This window comes from Desmodus rotundus, chromosome 13 (assembly GCF_022682495.2).
Source record: "Desmodus rotundus isolate HL8 chromosome 13, HLdesRot8A.1, whole genome shotgun sequence".
Taxonomy (NCBI): domain Eukaryota; kingdom Metazoa; phylum Chordata; class Mammalia; order Chiroptera; family Phyllostomidae; genus Desmodus; species Desmodus rotundus.
Window position 1 is genome coordinate 16,919,909 of NC_071399.1, and position 23,208 is coordinate 16,943,116.

The following is a 23,208-nucleotide window of genomic DNA, read 5'->3' on the forward strand; positions in this document are numbered from 1 at the left end:
TGGAGGTTGATGTTTCTCGAAGTTTGATCGCAGACCACGTGGAGTGTTGATTCCTAGGCTCTAACCCAGATCGATTAAATGGGAGCTTTGGACCTGCAACCTAGCAATCTACACTTTAAATCAGCAGTACCCAAACTTTTTGGCACCAGGGACAGGTTTAGTGGAAGATAATTTGCCGGGGGAGGGGGTGTTCAGGGGCAAGAAGACAGGAGCAGGAGCTCAGGTGGTAATTTAGCTCAATGCTCACTTCCCTGTGCAACCTGTTCCTAACAGGCCACAGACAATACAAGTCCGCAGGGTTGGGGACCCCTGCTTTAAGCAACAAACTCAAGACTTCTGGTCCAGATGGCAGCATAGATACCTCGCAAACCACATCAAAATTACAACTAAACTGTAGGACAACCATCAGAAATTGAGCTGAATGGAAGCCCCTACAACTATGGAATTAAAGAAACCACAAGAAGACTGGTAGGAGGAGTGAATCTGCACACACTGCTGGTCCCACATCCATGTGTGGTAGATAAAAATTGGGAGGGATCGAGCATAGGGTCCCAGCCCCACACCAGGCCCCCCAGCCCAGGGTTCCAGTGCCAGGAAGAGAAGTTGCCACATTCTGGCTGTAGAAACCAGCAAGGATTGAGGCTGTAGAAGACAAGACTTCTGGAGTCCCTGGCAGTACCTCTTAAAGGGCCTGCACACAAACTTAGTCAGATTCACTCTCTTTGAGCTCCAGTGTGAAGGCAGCAGATTATATTGTCCAACATCAGGGGAGGAACCAAATTGTCCAACATCAGGGCAAGAGCTGGGGGGCAACTTTCTCCAGGACAAAAGTGTCGGCAGAGGCCATTGTTCCTTTTTTGAGCCCTTCCCCCAAAGAGCTGGCAGGTAGGCACCATATTTGAGACTCCATCAACCTGGGTCACACTATTTGCTCCACTCCAGTGATTCCCTGAGGCCCCGAACCACCCAACTTTCAGGCCCACCCAAGCTGTTTCCAGTGGCTTTTCCATACTAATAGCCTGTCTTGGCCCATGCTTCAGATTTTCCTAAATTCTTTCCAACAAGGAGCATCTGGCTTCAGTGAGGCCTGTACCTCTCACTAAGTTGCCCCAGGCCCAGTACTAGAAGCAGCTGGCCTTGGTTCACAGCTTGGCCTCACTTGGGCACCTCCAAGCCCAGCGCAAGTAGTAACCAACTGCAGATCATTTTGTAGCCTATGCTGTGTGACCCCAGGCAGAATAGGGGAGGTGGCTGACCTTGGACTTGCCTACTGTAATCAAGGCTCAACTAGAACAGGAGGGTGTACACAGCTTGGGTAATAAGGGAGGCTGTGCCACCGGACCCTACAGCACACCTAGTACTAAGCCACTGTCAAGCCTGGGAGATGTAGTAGCTCTACCTAATACAAACACACACAAAGGGGAAAATGATAACTTTACAGTTGCCCACATGCCACCTTATCCAAGTGATCGAAGTGAAACATTGCCAATAATGAGACAGTTGTCATTGTGCCTTATGACGTGATGCAGCAAGAAGTGCACAACTTCACTTACGTAGTATTCCTGCTAGAAGTCCAGGAAAAACTATCAATGTCTTAAAAACAAAGTAAGGCTGGGGAAATATTCCAGGTTAAAGACTGAAGAAATATGATGACTAAAATTAAGGCTTGATCCTGGATAGAACTGGATTGGGACAGTTGGTGAAATTTGAATAAGGCTTGTATAATATATAATGGTATTACACTGATGTGAAATTTCCTGAGTTTGGTCACTGCACTGTGGTTATGAAAGACCATCCTTGTTCTTAAGAGACACACACTGAAGTACTTTGGAGCTGAGTCTGAGTCAGAGAAATTTGGATTCGTATCACACCACAGGCAGTCATAGTTACTTAACCTCGGTGAGTTTCAGCTCATCCATCTGAATGGGAGGCTCACCAAAAGAAAATAAGCATGTCAAAGAAATAACTAGAGAGGAGGAAATCAGGCGGCACACACTGGAAATAGTAAGCAGAGCAGTGCCAACTGGCTAGACCATAGGCAGCTTGAAGAGGGTAACGGGAGATGGATTTTGGTGGTGATCAGGCACAAGTATTTAGACATTGCTCCAAAGAAATAGTGACTGGAGATTTTTCAGAGGTGTATCCCTGAAAATATGCAAATGAACTGGAGACTATGAAACTGGCAGTATAGGAAGCAAAGGTAACAGGTAGAAGTATTGTGAACAGAGAAGGAACAGATTGGACAGAAATAAAGAAGTGAAATTAACAAATTGGGGTGGGGGAGGGTACAAGAGTCAAAGATGGCAGATCTTGAACCAGGAAATCTGGGGGGAAAAATGACTCCACTAAGCAAACAAAGATGAAAGGATGCAGACGTCTATGACTCAGCTAGTTTCAAAGGAGAAAGGAACTTGTAATCACCCAGTTATATAACCCTATGTAGTGTGTTGAAACCAAAGGTTCATACCGTATTTTATTTTCACGTGAGCATTTTTCATTTTTGCTTCTGACTTAGGTGGGAAGGGGAGTAGGTAGCCATATCCCAAGCACTGAAGACTTCTGATCATATCTAAATTTTCTCTTTAAGCAAAGAAATGTCAGCTACAGTAAAATTTTAGTTCATGCAGTTACCAAGAGGTAGTTTGGGGACGATATTAAATGATGAGAATAAAAGTCAACCGAGTTACTGTTCAAGTGTGGCAGTCTTATGACCTCATGATAAATTAGCATGATTTGTGAAAAAGAGCAGAGCCCCAAACAATTATTTCACCTTTTAATAATTTCATCTTTAAGAACATATATTTTTATTTTTATTTTTTAAAGATTTTATTTATTTATTTTTAGAGTAGAAAGGAGGGAGAAAGAGGGGGAGAGAAACACCAATGTGTGGTTGCCTCTGATACGCCCCATAATGGGGACCTGGCCTGCAACCCAGGCATGCTCCCCAACTGGGAATTGAACCAGCAACCCTTTGGTTAGCAGGCCAGTGCTCAATCAACTGAGCCACATCAGCCAGGGCTAAAAATATATTTTAAAAGATTTTATGTATTTATTGTTGTAGAGGGGAAAGAAGAAGGAGAGGGAGATATGAGAAAAACATAAATCAGTTGCTTAAAATATCTCCCAAAAAACCATATTTTGGGGTGGCACACTCTGCTCCCTCTCTGCTGCTACAGCCATTTACTTGCAAGTTCTCTGGTGAACTTAGCTTTCATTTCTGAAGGATTAATGCCCAAGACTGAAATTGTTGGGTCATATGGTAAATGCATGTTTAATTATCTAAGAAAATGCCTTATTTTACAGACTGGCTGTACCATCTTCTCACCAGCAATGTATGAGTAATTTAGTTTTTCCACCTCCTTGCTCACATTTGGTAGTGTTACTGTATATTATTTTATAAGCCATATTTAGATACAATACCACTGAGGAACTTTGAATAATAGCTCCTGAATTAGAATCTCTGTGGAAGAAGTCGATATATACATGAAAAGTTCAATAACAATATAAGAATATTATGGCATTCCAAATAATTAGAAAAAGCACTGAGTGCTGTGAAGTCAGAGCCAGGAGAGGTCACTGTGGTTGCTGAACACTGAAGCTACTGTGGAGGCTTTGACTGGTTTACAGTTTTAAATAGTTCATATTCTTGGTTATGGATTTTAGCTTACATGCACAATGGATCACTGGATAAAGATAGGAAGCTAACGGACATTTATGCTTAAATACAAGTTAACAAGGACATAAAATATTAATGTAAAAATTCACCACAAAATATTTTCTACCAGATCACTAAGTTGCATTTACGGGATCAAAATTCTTATGGAGCACATCAAGATGTCTCTAAATGTTGAGACGTGAAAATTAAATTGTTTTTGCAATTTAAGTTTTCAGTTGTTGGGAGTAAAGCCTAGGGGAGAAGTACTTTCAAAAGTAGCCATCTTTTCCATTATTTAGGGAAAATACAAACATAATTTCATTAACTTAAGTATAAAAGCTAAAACAAAGCTTTAGAAAAAAATAGAATCCTTCAACCTCAGGGTAGGCAAAAGTTTCTTAGAAAGCAATGACTGTAAAATAATATTTGACAATGATCTTCAAAATTAAAACCTCATTTAAATATTAAGAACTAAGTAGGTAAATTACAGACAGAGAAATATTCACATGTGACTGGTATTAAGGCTATATAAAGAACTCCTACACCTCATTAATACAAGAGACACAGCCCTGAGTGGTGTGGCTCAGTGGATTGAGTGCCGGCCTGCAAACCAAATGGTGACTGGTTCGATTCCCAGTCAGGGCACATGCCTGGGTTGCAGGCCAGGACTCCTGTAGGGTCCGTGAGAGGGAACCACACATTGATGTTTCTCTCCTCTTTCTCCACTCTAAAAAAATAAATAAAATCTTTTTAAAAAATACAAAAGAGAAGCAATATGGTTAAATACATCTGAATAGACACTTCCAAATGAAGGTTAAATTAAATGTCAATAAGCACCAAAAAAAGTCCTCAAGATTATTAGTGACCACAGGAACAGAGCTGCTGTGAGAAATCACAGCACATCTGCCAGTGAATGCTGATGAATTTTGAGACTGTGACCTCAGATGTTGTTATCTTCACTTCCAGGATGCAGTTCTCAGCATATATACAAAGCAAAGGCCTCCGTGGTCCTGGCTCCAACCGACCCATATGCACTCCATTCAAACTTTGAACTGCAACATTTTAACTGTGGGTAGTTCCCCTGCATTGTTTCCTAAACTTAAAACTCCCGCTCTTCCTTTTGTACCCCCACCCCGGCTCCTAACCTTTACAACAGTTTGTTCATGATTTCTTTTTTTTTTTTTTTTTTTAAGATTTTATTTATTTACTTTTAGACAGAGGGGAAGGGAGGGAGAGAGAGAGGGAGAGAAATCAGTGTGGTTGCCTCTTGCGTGCCCCCTACTGGGGACCTAGCCCGTAACCCAGGCATGTGCCCTGACAGGGAATTGAACTGGCAACCCTCTGGTTCACAGACGGGTGCTCAATCCACTGAGCCGCATGAGCCAGAGCTCATGATTTCTTTTAGGCAAGCCTCCCCGCCAAGCCTTCCCCCCAGTCCTGGGGTAGGATTTGGTGCCACCCTGGAGTTACCTATCATAGCACTTAGGCACTGTATTGTATTTATCTGTTTGCAGGGCTATCTTCCCCACTAAACTGCGCTTCCTGAGGACAAATTCAGTAACTTACACATATTTGAATCTCCACAGTACCAGGCAAATTGTGGGGCTCAAGAAATGTTTGTTGAATTAAATTGCAGGGTGAGGAGGGAGGACTGATCGGCCAGAAACAAAAATTCAAAGCATGAAATCTTGTTAATCTTGTTAAGTTTAACTGAGTTTCAGGTTGGCAGCAGTGCCACACAGGTGAGTCCTGTGATGGCAATGAAGTGTCCACCTCAGAAATGCCCAAGCCTGTAAGAATTTTTATGAGCTTATTTGAGCCACACTGCTAATTACCAGGAAGCAAAATCTCAACAGATTGAGAAAACGCTCTGGAAAATGGCTGTTTTTCCACTTATTTTCTACAGCAAAATCAGAGGGGAAGATGTAAGGGCGTTACATGACATTAATTGGTGATAGATTAGGGAGATGGGAGAAAGCAAAACAGGGAAACCTCTGGGACTGGATAAAAAAATGAGTAGACACATACTTCTTTTACGTAGGTGGGTACCGGGTAGTTAACGTTTAACAATTAACAGGATAAAAATAATGAGGGAATTTGTGGTCTCTCCTCTGGTGCGGTGGTTGAACTTTGAGGGGGTCTAGAAAAAAGAAATTACTCCGTTATTCCTAAAGCTTGTTATCACGTACTTTATCCTACATGCAAACGCACGACAGGCTCAGTTGTAAGGCAAAAATTGACCTTTGTTAGGGAAAAATACTGTCCTAGGACTTGACCGCCCACCACGAAGCGCTTTTAGTTATAAAGTTTTAATTTCAGACCACCCTTCCTGGTTACTTTCTGTCTCTGAGTTTGTAAGGCTGTCATGCAGGCCACCCCTGAGCTTGTGAGGTTTAGTATGTGGCGCCGCAATCAGATAATTGTGAAGCCAAGTCATTAACAATTAACACCTGTTGGAACACTGACAAGCAGCCATAACAAGGGGTAGCAGGTCTCTAAGGATCTGGAATTAGGTGCCAGCCCCCACGCTGAATCATCTTTCTGCAGACACACAAGACTGTGGATGGGCCAGGAACGGTTAGATAAGGCAGGTGCTCCCGAAGACAGTGGTGCTTAGTAGCTCGACCCAAAAGTCCACAGTCACCCATTAACGACACAGGAACAAGGGGTCAGGCTGTCTACCCACAGCGTCAACTGAGACTACACTTTCTCGTCCACTTGATTCCACTCTTGAGAGCTCGCTCTCGGTCTCCAGCGTCCTCTGGCCGAAGGGCAGGCGCTGCCGGCCGCGTCTCCAGGGTCCCGCCACGCTGGAGCTCAGGCTTTGCTTTCCCAACACTTGGCTAGGCGGGCGGCCCTAACGGCCTTCCCCAGACACCGCGTGAGGCGGGGAGCTGACTCGTAATTCTGCCAATGAGTTCAAAAACAAGTCTGAGAACCTACCCGACTCTACGCTTCAGCGTTCCCAAATTCCCGCCTTAAGGGACGGCGCCACTGCACCTTCCCCGGGGAGGCGGAGCCGGAAGGGGAGGGCCTTCCTCCGCCATGGCATCTCGTGGGGCCGTTGGCATTTTCCTCCTCTCTGCGCTCCCCCTCTTGTGCCTGGAACTTCGGAGGGGGATCCCGGACCTAGGTGAGTGTTGACTTTCTCCTCCTGGCACTCACACCTTGGTAACTCCCCTGAACGGGATGCGTAAGTGCCGGCATTGACTACGACTCCCGGGCTGCACCGCGCCTGCGTCTTCCGGCGGCGCCGGGCCCTGCGGGAGCGAGTTCCCGGAGGCCTTGGAGGGGCGGACCCCACTCGGCGAGAAAGTGTCCCTGCAGATCTGAAGTTTTACGTGTAAGGAGAGAGACGCACAAAGCCCAGGGGCAAACACAGACCCCACCTTCAAGTTGTGTTGATATGCTCAAACGGAAATGAACAGGGTGATGGGATGTAGGCCTTCCGAGGAAATCTACAAACACATTTTAGGAAGGAACCACCCCTTTGAAAAGCCGAGGCAGGAACACTCCAGACAAAGGGAATTGTGACGTGTTGGAGGAAAAGGACGAAGACCGGCGTGGCTGGGTCGGGAAGGTTAAGGGGGAGGGTGGCTGAAGACAGCATTCATTGAGCACCTATTGTAAGCCTACCACTAAATGCTTTTTATTCATTGTCTGCCTTACCTCCGTAGGCAGTGGTTACAGTTAACAATCATCCCCATTTGCAGTTGAGGAAATTGAGACGTAGGGAGGTTAAGTGGCTTAAGGTTTTAAAAAGGTCACTGGGTTCAGTGTGGAGAATGTTTAGGAAGGAAGCAATAGCGGAGGCAGAGGGGCAGGTGAGGTTTTTAAAGTACGCAGTAGTGACGGTGGCCCGGACGAGGATAACCGACGTCAGGTGCACAGACTTGGGATACTATCCTGTTGGGATAACCAACAGGACTTGTAGATGGATCGTTTAGGGTGAGGAAAATGAGGGACTCAAGGATGACTCCTACGTGTGGCTAGAATATCGCCGAGTAGTTGGTAGTGCCAAAAAATGAGAACAATGAAAGGAAAACGGTGAATCTGGAGAACCCGTTCAGTTCTCCCTCATTAAACGTAGTTCTAAAGTTAGAGACCATGATGAAACTCAGCTTTACTACTACCTGCCTCTCCACCCTCCCTCAGCCATCCCTAAGAAGTCGGGTACCCAGAAATGTTGCTTCAAATAAATTAAAGTGCTTTTTGTTTTAGAATTTAAAAAAAATGCTTTAGTCCTGACTGATACGGCTCAGGGGATTCAGCGCAGGCCTGAGAACTGAAAGCTCGCGAGCCAGATTACCAGTCAGGGCACATGCCTGGGTTGGGGGCCAGGTCCCCAGTTGGTCCCTCCCTTACCTTCTCTAACTAATTAATATAAAAATACATGCTAAAATAAAAAGTAAAATGCTTTAAAAACTTTACAAAGACCCTCTAGAAGCCTGATTCAATTCAAGATGTGTTGGAATCTAACAAGACCTTTATTCAAATGACATACAGAAATGTTAAATCCACACTTAGCTATTACAGAACTCACTTTGCTCCTTTCCCTTTATAGCATCCATCTCTACTGTGCCCGTTTGGAATCGAACAACACCAGAATCAATGGTTAATGCTGGCAAAAGTTGGCAGGGCCATGATGCAAGAAAATATAAATAAGTAAAAACATGTATGTTTGTATATGTAATTGCTTGTTTAATTTTTAGTTAACTCACTACCTACCGGCCCCATTCCATTGGTAAAATGCTTCCTCTATACCTCTGCCTGGTAATATTTGAGACTTAAAAAACAAAATTAAAAATTCCTGGTGGGTAGAAACCATTTTTAGCCCAACTTCATCTTCCTTCCTTCATCACTTAGCAAATTATATTACACAAAGTAGGCATTTGTTAGATTTTTGTTGATTTAAGTTTTATCTTGGTTCTTAAAATAATGTAAAACCACATACTGAGTTTTTTTCCTAGGCAAACTTGTATAGTTTTCTTTACGAAAGACTGAATTGAGAAATAAAGTACACAGTTCCATAATTTAACTGTGAAAAATAAGAAATTCGTGTTTTGGTGGGAATGACTTTTTTTAAAGATTTTATTTATTTTTAGAGGGGATGGGAGGGAGAGAGGGAGAGAAACATCAACATGTGGTTGCCTCTTGCACGCCCCCTACTGGGGACCTGGCCTGCAAAGCAGGCATGTGCCCTACACTGGGAATCGAACTGATGACCCTTTGGTTCGCAGGCTGATGCTCAATCCACTGAGCCACACCAGCCAGGTCAGGAATGACTTTTTAAATAGAACTAGAATTTGAAAAGATGATTCGGTCACCATCATTTAATTCCTAAATATGTGGATAATTTAATCTCTTCTGGGCAGAAGGGAAACCAAAATTTAGGCACTAGTGATAGTCATAATATTTATAATGTAGATAGTCACTTGAATTATACCTATATTCCTGAGACAAAAGATATTCTAGAAGTGTTTTCTAGATATTCTGGAAACTTGTTCTGGTATTGACAACCATGATGAATTTTGGTACCTAAAGGAGAGTGTATGAAAAATCTTAAATTGCATAAGGTTGCATAACTTAACTTACTATACTTTTCTAGTATGAATAATCTTCTAATGTGTTGTTATTTATTATGAGTATCAAGAAAAGTGTTTTTAATTTAAATTTTTTTTTTTTTTACCTTTATAAGGAATTAAAGATATAATTTTGCTGTGTGGCCGGATTTTCTTACTGCTTGCTCTTCTTACTTTAATTATTTCTGTGACTACCTCATGGCTTAACTCGTTTAAATCTTCCCAAGTTTATCCGAAAGGTAAGATTATTGTTTACCCACCCTTTTACACTTTTCTACTGAAACCTGTTTCTTTGACTTATACTGGAACTTTGCACAATAAGAACCATTTTACCCTTAATTTGTACAGTGTAATTTCAAGGTAATCATTACAACTTTAGTCATGACTTTTAATGGACCATAAATCCCAACATTTTTATGAGAAATTATACCTTTTCCTTATATAACTATAAAGAAACTACAATTTGTAAGTTGGCATGTTGCAAATTCTCATTTTAAATTGTGTTTTTGTGCAGCTTAACTGCTGTTTGATAGTTACAGCTTATAACTACCCTACAAATGTTAACAATATCTACCACTAATCTCTAAATGCTTTTCATCCGAAATTATTTTTCATTCCATTCTGGCATGTTTTTATTTGCACACTTATCTCTTACATATATAGTTAGGTGCTCTTAGTTTTAGGAAACCATGCTTGTTTTTAGCTTAGTTTTGTTTTTTTGACAAGTGAAAATTGTGAGTATTAGAAGCGTTAACTTGTATGTTTTTGTTGCTGGGAGCTCAAGTCATTTTGATACTTTTCTTTGTTGACAATTTTGAGACATCATCACTGAAGGCTGAAACGAATTAGTAATTGTGTATAGGGCCTAGTTCTTGTCAGATTTTCTTCAAATAAGTAAAAAATCAGCCTGCTCACCCACTGTCTCTCCTGCTGTCATAAGCCCATCATAAGCATCCTTGAAGCCTCTTCCCCGAGTTATAACATGTAATACTAACATGTGTTGTAATTCTTGTTTCAAAACAGACCTTTTCTTACTGATTTTACTTGCAGACTTCTTAGTTCAACTGTCTGTATGTATCCATTTTCATTGGTTTTTGAAGGTTTGTCTCTCAAAAAAATGTTAAGATCCACAGTTCCTTTTCAGAGAAAACAACTTAACTGCATTCAACTTACTGATAATTGGGAATTAAAAAACACGTTTATGTTTTGATGTCTTAGAAGAAGAAGCGAAGAATGAGGAAAGGCAAAAACTTGCGAGAAAAAAACAACAAGAGGCACAGGGTGCAAAGGTAAAGCACAGTTTTTAGTGACTATATCTAGAAAGAACACAACACTATCTGTAGCATTTAAAATTTAGGTCTATTGCTCTCTGTTTGTGCTCAGATTTTTAAAAAAATTATCGAGGTTAAATTCACATGACAAAAAGTTGACTATTAATATTTTAAAGTGTACAGTCAGTGGCACGTAGAGCATTCACAATGTTCTGCAATTATTACTTCTGTGTAGTTCCAAAACATTTTCTTCACCTCAAAAGAAAACCCCACATTTTGGCCAGAACATGTAGGCACCTGCTACATGTTCTCAAGGCCTTTTAGAAAACATGGAATTGTTCCTTTGGCAGAATCCATGCGAATCAATAAGAAAGGTGATACTGTAGACATCAAGGGAATGGGCATTTCAAGGGGCCCCACAAATGTTTCCAAGGCAAACTGGAGGAGTCTACAATGTCACCCAGCATGCGGTGGGCATCGTTGTAAACAAGTTATGGGCAGGATTCTTGCCAAGGGGATTAACCCATGCATTGAGTTACATAGGATTAACCCATGTATTGAGCATGTTAACCTCTCTAAGAGCCGAAATAGCTTCCTGAAACATGTGAAGGAAAATGATCCGGAAAAGAAGGAAGCCAAAGAGAAAGGTACCCAGGTTCCACTGAAGCACCAACCTACTCCACCCAGAGAAGGGCACTTTGCGAGAACCAGTGGGAAGGAGGCACCACTGCTGGAACCCACTCCCCATGCATTCATGGCCTAAGTGTAAAAAACATAAATAATAAAACCCCATGCCCATTAAACAGTCACTTTCTCATGCCCTCCCTCCTCCCACCCTTTGGCAACCACCAATCTGCTTTCTGTTTGCATGGATTTATTCAGTCTGGACACTTCACATAAATGGAGTCATATAACATGACCTTTTGTGTCTGACTTCCTGCACTTAACATTTTGGGGGTTCATCCACATAGTATGTATCAGTACTTCATTCCTTTCTATGGCTAATATTCCGTTGCACAGAACTATCAAAATTTGATTATCCATTCATTTGCTGATAGACATTTAGGTTGCTTCCAGCTTTTGAAGGCTGGGGCTCAGTAAATTGTAGCACTGAGAACACGTTAAAGGATATAGAGGCAGATGGCCATGCAAGGATAAGTGTAGAGTATTTGTTTTTATTTGCATTATGCACATGCAAATTTTTAGGAGTGACTGATGCAGAAGTGGCGGATGCTGCTTTTTTGGCAAAATTGAGTTAAGTGTGAAAAGACAATTTCTTACCTGGTGCTCAATGACAACTTTCTAGACAATGTAAAATCTTAGGAATGTTAATGAATAGTAACAACACCTAATTTATTTTTTTGAACAGGCCAGCAGATACATAGAAAATGTTCTAAAACCTCACCAGGAAATGAAATTGAAAAAACTGGAAGAGCGCTTTTATCGAATGACGGGTGAAACCTGGAAGTTAAGCAATGGTCATAAACTTGGGGTTAGAAAATATTCCACTTTTTGTTTTGAATAGTGATTTTTTAAAAATTACAAATGATGTTCAACTGTTAATACAGCCTTTTTAGGAGTCTTTATTAATGACTATATATCAGTTTTTATTCAGCATATTTGTGTGTTCAATGGTTAAGTGCCTAGGAGCATAAAACTTAGAACCTTGACAAGCTCTAACATGAAGTTATCTTTAAGAAAACTGTTGACTGTAACACTGTTTTATATGAGGGAATTCAGATTTTCCCCAAGATCTCCAAGATATTATAAGCTCACATTATATTCATTTCCTTTGGTTATTTTTGTAAAGCCAAATCAACCTTTGACTCTTTTCCTTTGGCCTTGAGTATGAATTTTGTCATTTGCTAATGGAAGTTTACAGTTTTGTTTTCTTACAGAGGGAAAAGGATATTCATAAAGGAATTAAGTTTTAGAATAACTGACCGTAGATTTTAGATGTAAGATTATTTCTGTCCCAAAGATTTACTTGCTTTCTGTTTATATTGCACCTTTCACCAGCTTGTAATGAAAATGATTCAGTAAAGGTGAACAGGATTCTCACAGTGAAGCAGAGTGTTTTTATTCATTTCGTAATGGTAAATACATCGTAAAACAATCAAGGGGGTAATAAAATTAATGTGAGAGATGGGCAATAAAAAAATGCATCTGCTCTAGTGGTTTCACTTCTGAACGGCAGCGGTCTTCAGCTTAGTGTTGTGGCGATAGCCCGACTTCAGCCTGCCACGTCTCTTTCTGAAATGGTCACAGCGTGAATTAGTCGTTTTGCCCCTTGTGTTTAGGCTGTGTCTTCATGATACTACTAATACTGGATGGGCCAAAAAGTCTGTTAGGTTTTCTCTGTCACATAAAAGACACGTTTTTCATTTTACCAATGACTTTATTGATTTGGATATTTTGAGTATGCTGGCTATCTCCTGCTTTTGCCTTCTAGTGGGTAGAGGCCAGGGGTGCTGCTAAACATCTTCCAGTGTGTAAGACAGCCCCACAGCAAAGAATTATTTGGCCAAAATGTCAGTAGTACCAAGAAACTTCGCAACTACTTTTGACATGTTCAATTAGTCATAGCACCTTCTCCATACACTGCACAAATATTTCTTTGCGTTTCAGTTGCATTGAAATAATAAAGAATACGCCAAAAATGTTGCGTTTTCTTCCATCTTCAATATTAAAATGGCTGAAAAAAATTCACCAATTATGATAAGTTCTTTTTAAATGCACGCTGATATGACAGCTGTCACAATACAATCTAACAAAATTGTTTCCAATGACATTAAAGACAACTAAGCCCTACTAGAACCGTCTTACAGAAAAAACATAATGGGCTTTGTGGCCAACCCAATATTAGTGGTACCATGAAGATACAGCTTAAACTCAAGGGGCAAAATGACTAATTCACACTGTGACCGTTTTTAACCTAAGTAGGGACAACAAAAAGTTGGACAGGGTAGACCTTCAGTGTTGTTACAATGTAAGGCTCGTAGGACTATCAAAGAACATGAGAATCGGAGTGTTAGAGCTCAAATAAGGTGTACCCAGCAGCTGATCCAGCCCTGTAATTTGCAGCGAAGCAGTTTAAGTCTGGTAACTTCATTGTTCAGCATCACAGCCTTTTGACTTCCATTCCCCATGCTCCTTCCAACAACTTCTGTTAGGGTAGTTAGGGTAAAGGAATGGGGAAAACTACCCACCAAAATGGTGTCCACGTTAGTCTGATAAAGAGAACTTTTAGAAGGTCAATAGATATGGAAGAAAGATATTCGTGAACTAGTAAGTATATATTTGAGAATTTGACACTTAAGGAAAAAGTTTTAATAGATAATATTAATAAAAACCTTTATGATATCTGGAATAAAATCCTTTGCCTCCTGAAGTGGTTAATTCAAATGGAAGCTCCAAGTTTGCATTTGAGAACTAGGATATGATTATATATAACAAGATACCAGGACTACATTCGGCTATGAAGTTCTGCACGGTCATAGATTGGGACCTGTTTTTACATGTATGTTCTATTTTCACAGCTTTTAGGCATAATTCCTTGCACTGCCTTACTTCCTTTCCTGAAAGGAGGAAAGGATATTATCCAGGTTGTCTTCTTTCTTCCATCTTTCTGAAAAACTTGGGGTCAATTAAAATGGAAAGGCCTCTCTCGGCCTTGTATCTGATATCAGAGAAGCCCAGAGTGGGATAAAGGTAGTGTCTACAAGATGTTAAGCTCCATGTTTTCCTTTCTCAGGAGATGATGCTTTAATTTTGGGGGTCTTACAATAACTTTACATTTTTACTGAAATGCCATCAGGATAAAAGAAACAACTATTGTGAATAAAATTGATAGAAAGCATCTCAAAATTGTTCTTGACCAGGGTGGTGAAGATTTGGAGCTTGAAAATGAGAGTCAGCCATCTTTTGAAACATCGAACAGAAAAGCAGCGAAGAGACGAAACTTGCCTAAGCCTTCAACCAAAGTTTCACCACCTGCCGAACAGCCCGTGCCGGAGGAGGTCAGTTACTTCGTGCCCGCCCACCGCATGGTATCACTGTGCAGCAGGAATGTCGTTCTGGGGATGAGGCGGTGCACAGAGGGAAGGAGGACTGGCTTTTAATCCAGGTCCTGTCGTCCCACTACTTACAAAGTGATCGCCTTCTCTGATCCACTTTTCCTGCTTACTCTTCACATTCTGAACCAAACTTAGGAGGAGGCTATGAAGATAAATGATAGTAGGTTTAGAAAACACCTAGTTCTTTTTGAGGAAGTAATTTGATTATGTAGAAATAAGAAATATAATCTTTACTAAGGAAACACTCCCGTGGGTAGCTAAGACAAGATTAAGTCCTCCTTCGTGAGTGGCTAGTATTCACGTGGCTCATCTTCCTCAGTGGCCCTTCTAGGGAGTGTGTCAGTGACCGTTCACTTCGGCACAGTGCCCAGGTTTATTATTCCTCCTTCCCTTTCCAGTTTTTAATCCTTAAGTTAAATTTAAAGCTAGCAAAGGTTAGAAATAAGAAGGCTGTTTTTACTGACTCTTAGGGAAAGCTGGTAGGTTATCTCCTCAGCCCCTGAAAGTGGTTTCTAATGTACTGCTTCTCAGTCTGAGGTTTCCTGGTCCCTTCATGGGGCCTGAGGGTCAGAATCTGGTCACGTGAACTATTTCTAACATTTCAAAAAGGTATAATGAACTACGTGGGCTAATTAAAAATTCAAGAGTCTTTGCTTTTTGTTAATAGCATAGATTTCATTCTAATGGTAAATTTTAGTGGACACATGCTTTTGATACCAAAGGAAAACAGATGGTTTATTTAATAAATGCAATTAATGTTTGCTAGATAAAATGCTATAAAACATGGCCCTGGCTGGTGTGGCTCAGTGTTTGAGTGCCAGCCTGTGAATCAAAAGGTCGCTGGTTTGATTCCCAGTCTAGGGCACATGCCTGGGTTGCGGGCCAGGTCCCCAGCCAGGGACATGGGAGAGGCAACCACATATTGATGTTTCTTTCCCTGTCTTTCTCCCTTACTTCCCTTCTCTAAAAAATAAATTAAATCTTTTTAAAAATGTTATAAAACATGGAGTCTATAGTATTAAAAACTAAAAAGTATCCCTAGAGGTACAATTGTAGGTAACAACTATTTCAGTAAGAGAAAGGTTCAGAACATCTGGCTTTTAATAGATTAACAGACAGGGAAGCTACCAAAGTGAATGGTTCTTAACCAGTCCTATAAAAGAGCCATGTAGAATAATAGGCAGTCCTCTTAAAATGTATTTATGTATGAACCGAAATAATTTTGGGGTCTTACTGAACTTCATGTTTATCCTGTTTTTTTAAACAGTACATTTTATATAGTATCTTGGAACATCAAAAAACCAAAATTATTTAAATGTTTACAGATTAGTAGCTGTCATCCCAAATCTTATTTTTTATGATCTTTGTTAGCATACAGTTGCTTACCCAAAAATGTCTATAACTGAGCTCTCATTCTCATTGTCACCTTACATGTGTGTATGAAATGACAAGATGTCATTAAGCTTAGATGTATCTCGTGTCTATACTGAAAGGAACTCTTCTCATTGAGATTAGTTTTTCTTTTTTAAAGATTTTATTTATTTTTACACAGAGGGGAAGGAAGGGAGAGAGGGAGAGAAACATCAATGTGTGGTTGCTTCTCGCATGCCCCCTGGCCTGGGGGCCTGCAACCCAGATATGTGCCCTGACTGGGAATCAAACCAGTGACCCTTTAGTTCGCCAGCCCATACTCAATCCACTGAGCCACACCAGCCAGGGCGAGATTACGTCTTCTTCTTCATAATGTTTACATTCCTATTACTAATACTTACTTTTCTTTAGGTTCCAGATTTACCTGAAGAACCTCCTGAAGCAGCTGAAGAAGTAAGCTTATTTTCTTTCTTTGAAAATTAAATGTATTTTCTAATTTCCTTTAACATCAAGTATGTTTTATCCAAATTTGGGTTTGAGAGTAAGGATAGCATAAGTGTTTATGTGATTGCACTGTAATTAGGTCTTGTTTTGAATGCGGCGTAATATCCAACCTCTTGGCTCACGTCCTGTTTTGGAAACCTGGTGTCTACTGAGTGTGTTTTTCAGAGCTTGGAGCCTTCCCACTGTGTCAGGCAGAGATAGAACACATGGGCTTTTCGATAGAATTGCACACCCGAAACCTACTTAATTTCATTAACCAATGTCACCCCAATAAATTCATTTAAAAAAAAAGAATACATAGGCTTTTCCAAAACTTCAGGTCAGCAGATGAGTTCCTTACTATTGATAAAACAGGATCAAAACAGGCAGATGACTTCAAATTGTAGTTTTCCCCTCAAAAAAAGTAAATGAGAATGCAGCCACTGTGTCGATGATTGAATGCAAGGATGGTTTGCTGCTTGGTGGGCAGGGTCAGACTGAACCCCACTCTGAGCTGCTCTCTGCCTGGCTGCTTTGTTAAAATCTGTGCTGCCTTCCTGCCCTTGCTTAGCTTAGTTTCAGACACATCTTCAAATTATGGAAGCACATCCTTGAAAGCCATTCGGTCATTTAGGCAAAGGAGAGCCCTGACGGTCGTGCATGACGTGCGGGTCAGTGACTACGCTAAGTAGTTGACCATTTTTGAGACAGCCGTGAAAGCCATTGGGAGCATCTCGTTTTTGTCAGCACATTCGCAACATGTAAGTTTAGTACTTTGGACATCGGGAAAATCCGAAAAGTCTTACAGAAAGAGCTATTAAAGGGTGTAATGCAGGAGAAACACAATTTTTTTTTAACTTCTAATTCCTCCCCGTTATACATAATAAATTTATGCCTGTGATCTCTCTCTCCTGACACTTCTACATTGTCACTTCTTGTCAAGCTCTGGTTTGGTACCTATGACAACAATTTATAATACAGGCGTATTTAAACATAGCTCAGGGAACACCTTTTATGAATTTACTCTGGCTTTAAAACACGACATTCCACAAAACAGCAGTTTGTCACCGAAGGTGCACGGATTACAGACCTCAGGTTGTCGGTGAATTTTAATTTATACCTTGTTGTGATTATATGTAAAAGGATGGTGTTTTTCTTCCCAATCTCAGGTCTGTGACCCTAAAAAGGTTGAGCAGCCTCTGCCACAAGAGGCCGCTGATGCTGCTCTCCTCTCCAGTAGAGTATTTATTGTCATTCTATTTTGTTTTCTTCTCTGCCCTTTTCCAGTACCTGTTAGGAGATATTTTGTGTTACACTCGTTAAAGTGTATGTCGGAGTGGTGGAGTTTCAGAGCTGGAATGAACCTAAATAACTCATCCCATCTCCTCACTTGAAGCTGAAGCCTCAGGTGGGAAGAATTTCCGAGGTGTCTTCTGGGGGAACCCAGGCTCCTGGGCTGTAGCCAGAACTCCTGCCTTACTTTATAAGCAATACTATCCCTCCTTTCTTCTCCCTGCTCTGACTTTTCGTCCTCTTTGTTCTGTTTTTGGTTAATAAAGTCAACAAAACTATGGTAAATAATTATTACCTGAGAATCACATGTAAAATGTATACACCATATATAGTGTATTAATTGGTACAAGCAACTTTTATAATGAAGTTTTGTTAGTACCACCAATGTGCGGTTAGTTGATACAGCTTGATACTTTTACAGTGTATTCTATTCCACACTAGGCAAGGAGTGCTAAATATTGGAATATTTTGATTTTATCAGAATCATCATTGGGTGAGGCATTTTCCATCTGCATAGTTGCTACTTACTGCTCACAGACTTCTAAGAAGTCAATGCAAAAGATTCTTAAGTCCCCACTAACCATTCATAAGCTTCAGTCGTACTTCCCTGGGTGACTTTAAGTGTCCCATTCCATCTTCCAGTGATTCTCCTGTCCTCGCTGACCTAGGTCTTGTGATGGCGCTCTTGATCTAGGGGCCATTTCTGGGCAGTCAGCCTGGTCCCTCCAGACTTCTCTGCTTGGCATTTCCCCTCCACCGAAGCTGACTTTTTCACAACAATGAAAATAGTAAGCATGGAGTGTCATTATCATCACAAAAATTAGGAAAGAAAAGAAAGTGTTCTATTTTGGGGAGTGTGCCTTTTCAACACACCATCTATCACACCTCAATGAAGTGTTTTCAAAGTAAAGACACGCCTGAGGTAGGAAGTGAGGGCTACTGTAGTCACACAAGATTTCAGGATACCTGACAATGTGTGTGTAAGTTACATAGTCATGCTGTTTCCAGCTTTCTGAAAAAATGCCATTTCCTGTTTTGTCAACAGTTTTGCTCTGGTATTATATCACTGTGTGTCATGTTACATAATCAGGACATGTTATCATATGCAAATCCTGCCCGGTAAAACAAGTATATTTTAGCCTTGGCTGCGTGGCTTGGTTAGCGCATTGTTCTGCACACTGAAAGGTTGCCAGTTTGATTCCCAGTCAGGGCGCATGACTGGGTTGAAGGTTTCATCCCTGGTTGGGGTGCGGATGGGAGGCAATGTCTCTCTCTCCCTCTCTCTAGGCCAGTGGAAACCTATGCTTGGGTGAGGAATTAAAATATTGATTAAAGAAAACCACTAGTATATTTTAGCCCTGGCTGAGTAGCTCAGTTAGTTAGAGCATGGATGGTCCTGCTATGCCATGGTTGTGGGTTTGGTCCCTGGTCAGGGCGCATACAAGAAGCAACCAATGAATGAATGACTAAGTGGAACAACAAATCATTGTTTCTCTTCCCCTCACTCTCTCCAAAATCAATTAAAAAAAGAGAGAAAGCTTTAAAAACAAGTATATTTTAATCCCTAAGTCACATAACTCTTATAAGTACATATGTAAAAAAGTAATTTAACTCTTGGGAATACTGGAAATTACAATTTTCAGGAAGTTTTCTATTTCCTTACTAAAGTTAGGTTCATTGAACGTCTGGTGTCACCCATAGAACAGAGGGCCATTTTTAAAACTCTGTATTGCTAGGGAAAGGGACTGACGTTCATTTTAAAGCTTATCAGAACCAGGTGAAGCTTTCACTGTTTGTATGAATATTTCTGTACATGTAACTGTGACTCTATATTAAGAAGCTACATGGGAAAATTCTTGTTAGAGTAGAAGGAAGCCTTCATGGATTTAGGAGCAGCCTAAAAGATGAGGGAACTAATGACTGACATGCATTTATGATGAGGGAGGGATGGGAAACATAATCAATGCAATTCTTTCTTAAATAGAACACCTTGGTTTTGGTAGTGCCTGTTAGGTATTTAGTATTACAACTATCCCTAGAGTTCTAAAATAATATGGTAAGACTTTAAAATGAGAGGAGGAAATAACTCATGGTGACCTAGAATTCACAACAGAATATTTATCATATGTTGCTATTCTACTTTTAAATTGAAAAGACAGTAACTGTAGAATTTAAGAAAATTTGAATTTTGTAAATCATCATATAATGTTACTATATTACCATAGTAACTGTTTTCATTATTGTATTGTCTTATTTCATTTTCAGGAGTACCTGGAAACCAAGTATTATTGTTGTTACTTTTAATTTAGATGTCATTTAACAGCCTATGTTTGTGCCAGTGACTTACTTTCCAATTCTGGATAGTGTCCCAGGCCCCTTACCCATTCATCAGTCAGTCCATTAAGAAACTGCACAACCCACTTTCCTGATAATTGTAGTAACAGAACAATTGCTAGATTTCAAATGATGATAGTTTCTCTCAAGTTTCATGTAATCATAATGGGAAATATTAATTCACTGTATTTTAACCCTAGTTTCTCATAAAGCATTTGGCTTTAAGTCTCCTAAAAAATCAGTTTGAAAAAAAGTCACTGAAAAAGTTAAATTTTACTTCTAAAAAGGCAAAATTGGCCTTTAGTCTGTGATTCAGTTACTTTGTGGTCTGCTTTATTATACAACTTTTCTTTAGCAGAAGTAGTAATAGCTCAGGTGATCTGGATGAGCGTCAAACACGTACTTGAATGGAAGTACCCCTGACACTGCTGTCCCGCGGGGGTCGGTGCTGCTGTGAAAGCACCGTTTCTGTGCCCTGCGGCACGCACGTCAACTCCCAGGACGGTTATGATGATAAGGCCGTAAGAAAGGGTTTCCTGACACGTAATAATGAACATCAGAAGAAATGACCAATTCATTATATTTCCTTTTTAGAGTGTCCATTAATATACTAGCAGCTGCAAGCCCATTTCAGTTGCTAAACTTTTAGCCTTATCAAAGGAAAGACTCTGGGGAAATTGAACACATAATGCAGACAAAGCAGGACTGCTCCCAGGCCAGGCGGGCTCAGAGCTCGGAGACCGACTGGAGGCCCGTGTCATCTGCTGGGACGTTGGACGACACAGGCACCGCCTGCAGTAACAGAGTGGGCTGCGTAACTCGTGTTTCCTTCCAACCTCGTGTTGCTCGTCTCTAGACTGAGTTGGCACTGGATCTACTTGGTTTGGTGGGTCACTTGTGAAGCCCACCTGCCATCTGGCTGTTCCCTGCGCAGACAGAACTGTTTAGCCTCTGGCGTCCTCTCTGGAAGGCTCTGTCACTGGTCTCAACCAATAGGAAGCCGTTTTTCAGTTTCAGAAGCATTATTCCTATGCACAGAGTGAATTTTATCTGGACCTAATTTATGTGGGTCTACTCTTTCAGAGCTAAATTCCCACGAATCCTCACGTGAGCTTTTATAATCACAGAGGTGGTAGTTTTGGAATTGCATGGAGCAGTGCACTGGAATTCTCATCTGAATGTTTTTATCCCTCAGGCAGTTACTGTTGCTCTCCGGTGTCCGAGCGGGAGGGTCCTGAGGAGGAGGTTTTGGAAGTCTTGCAGTTCACAGGTGAGGACATTCACATTAGAGAAACATTTTCTATTGAATTGGGCAATAGTTTATTCCCACGCAGTGGGAGAGGTGTTCTCACACTCTCGTCTGGTCCTCTCAACACCTGCGTGTACTCCACGTTGAGAGTAAGGGGATTTGAATTTATCTGTGTTCTGTGTTGCAGAAATTCGTCTGGTCCTCTCAACACTTGCGTGTACTCCACGTTGAGAGTAAAGGGGATTTGAACTTACCTGTGTTCTGTGTTGCAGAAATGTAGGTGGTTAGGCATGCTAGGTCTTTTGAACTGTGATTTCTGCAAATTCCCTTGTTTTTCCTATTTATTTTTATTTATTTATTTTTGTTACCATTTTCACAGCTTGGTGGTAAGAAAGATGCTTTCAAAGCAGCCAGTGTTAACTTTGTTGCATTATCCGTCAGTTCCCGCATGATTCTGATGTGACTTAGATTATGATCTAAATCATTTTTTCCCAAAACGTTATCCTTTTGCTCTCGATCTTTTTATTGAATAACCCTTCACTTCCCTGCGGCTGGGGCTTTGCTGATTGTTAAATGCGTCTGCTGACTGTGGGTGCCAGTAGTCCCTGGGCCTTAAACAAAATGTATTAAAGGTTATTCACATTCAAGGTCCATGGCATGCTATTTTTCCTTACATTCCGGAAAGTTCCTTTGAAAGGTGTAAAAGTTCTGTTTTATTATTCCTAGGAGCATGTTTAACAGTGAACGAACTGTAAAACACCATGGTGACCCTGAGGGACACAAGTGTGTACAATGTTGACAACCATGTTTCTCACCTTTTAGGCTCTATTTGACTGGATGCTGAAGATTGGGTACCACACCTCCCTGTACAGCCTTTCTGCTTCCTTTCCCAGAAGGCCTCTGGAAGTGGAGGGAGGCCTTCACTGCAGGACGCTGCAGGACATAGGAATAACTGTGGATACAGTACTCAATGTGGAAGGAAAAGAGCCAAGCAACTAGAAATGAGAACTGCCTGTCCTACATCAAATCACTGATGTCATGCCCTTAAGGATTCACATGAAATCAATATAAGTAACACTTATACTGATGTCCATGGGAATATATGGACATAAAGGATTAGAAAAGGACTGCTCTCTGCGCGTGATGATTTTTGGAATGTCATTTTCTCATGTACTGAATGAACCCTGGTTGGGTAGCTCAGCTGGTTAGTGTCATCCCGATACAGCAAGGTTGTGGGCTTGATCCCCAGTCAGGGCACATGCAAGAATCAACCAATAAATGCATCAATAAGTAGAACAACAAATTGATGTTTCTCTTTCTCTCTCTCTCCCTCTTGCTCTCTAAAAAAATCAGTAAGGAAAAATCAGAAAAACAAGGCCATATGACTTTAGTTTCTTCCTCATCAATTCATCTTAATCACACTATAAATATTTTACAATTCAGTGAAACTCTTCATAGTCTTGTAAGTTGGAATGTTTATTCTGCTGTATTTCTAGAAGTGAAAAACTTTAAGAGTATTCAAAAGCTTTAAAGTTCTTTTGATAGATATGGATTAATCTTTACTTATGTCTGAGATTTATGTAATTTTGCCTTAAAATAGATAAAAGGCTGGTAACTTTGTTCTAGTTACTCCCTTTTTCTTTCCCCATGCTCTGCCTTAAAGTCAGTTAGCCTGACTCCTCAGTGTTGCCCTTTAATGCTCCTTTATTCCTCTTCTGTAGAATTTATTGCATTGTCTTCCAGCTGTTTTTGTTCTCCCAAACACATAATTCCTTAAAAGCAAGGACTGTATCCTTTCTTTACCCTCCAGAGGTATCTAGAGTATAGTAGATGCTTAATACATGTTTGAAAATGAGTAGTAAGTTGTCTCAAGTTTAAATTTAATTTCTGGAAT

The 23,208-nt window shown here is 40.7% G+C and overlaps 1 protein-coding gene across 2 annotated transcripts; it reads left to right on the forward strand.

The window, feature by feature from the left end:
- The first annotated feature begins 6,657 nt into the window (after positions 1-6,657).
- On the forward strand, positions 6,658-22,929 carry UBXN8 (UBX domain protein 8). Of its 2 annotated transcripts, XM_024562790.4 has the most exons (8): positions 6,658-6,788; positions 9,354-9,476; positions 10,456-10,526; positions 11,878-12,000; positions 14,390-14,527; positions 16,367-16,408; positions 21,261-21,335; positions 22,137-22,929. In XM_024562790.4, exons 1-8 carry the CDS (start codon positions 6,701-6,703, stop codon positions 22,311-22,313), a joined length of 837 nt encoding a protein of 278 aa, XP_024418558.1. In that variant the 5' UTR covers positions 6,658-6,700; the 3' UTR covers positions 22,314-22,929. The 2 variants fall into 2 exon arrangements, with proteins under 2 accessions (XP_024418558.1, XP_053772659.1); XM_053916684.2 differs by lacking the exon at positions 9,354-9,476 and having other exon boundaries at positions 6,671-6,788.
- Positions 22,930-23,208: the final 279 nt, after the last annotated feature.

What these genes read in the sequence shown, in the direction of transcription:
- UBXN8 (XM_024562790.4), top strand. Translation starts at nt 6,701, where the DNA reads ATGGCATCTCGTGGGGCCGTTGGCATTTTCCTCCTCTCTGCGCTCCCC. An exon ending in GCAATGGTCATAAACTTGGG is followed by an intron (nt 12,001 to 14,389) that starts GTTAGAAAATAT and finishes GTTCTTGACCAG; the next exon opens with GGTGGTGAAGATTTGGAGCT. An exon ending in AACAGCCCGTGCCGGAGGAG is followed by an intron (nt 14,528 to 16,366) that starts GTCAGTTACTTC and finishes ACTTTTCTTTAG; the next exon opens with GTTCCAGATTTACCTGAAGA.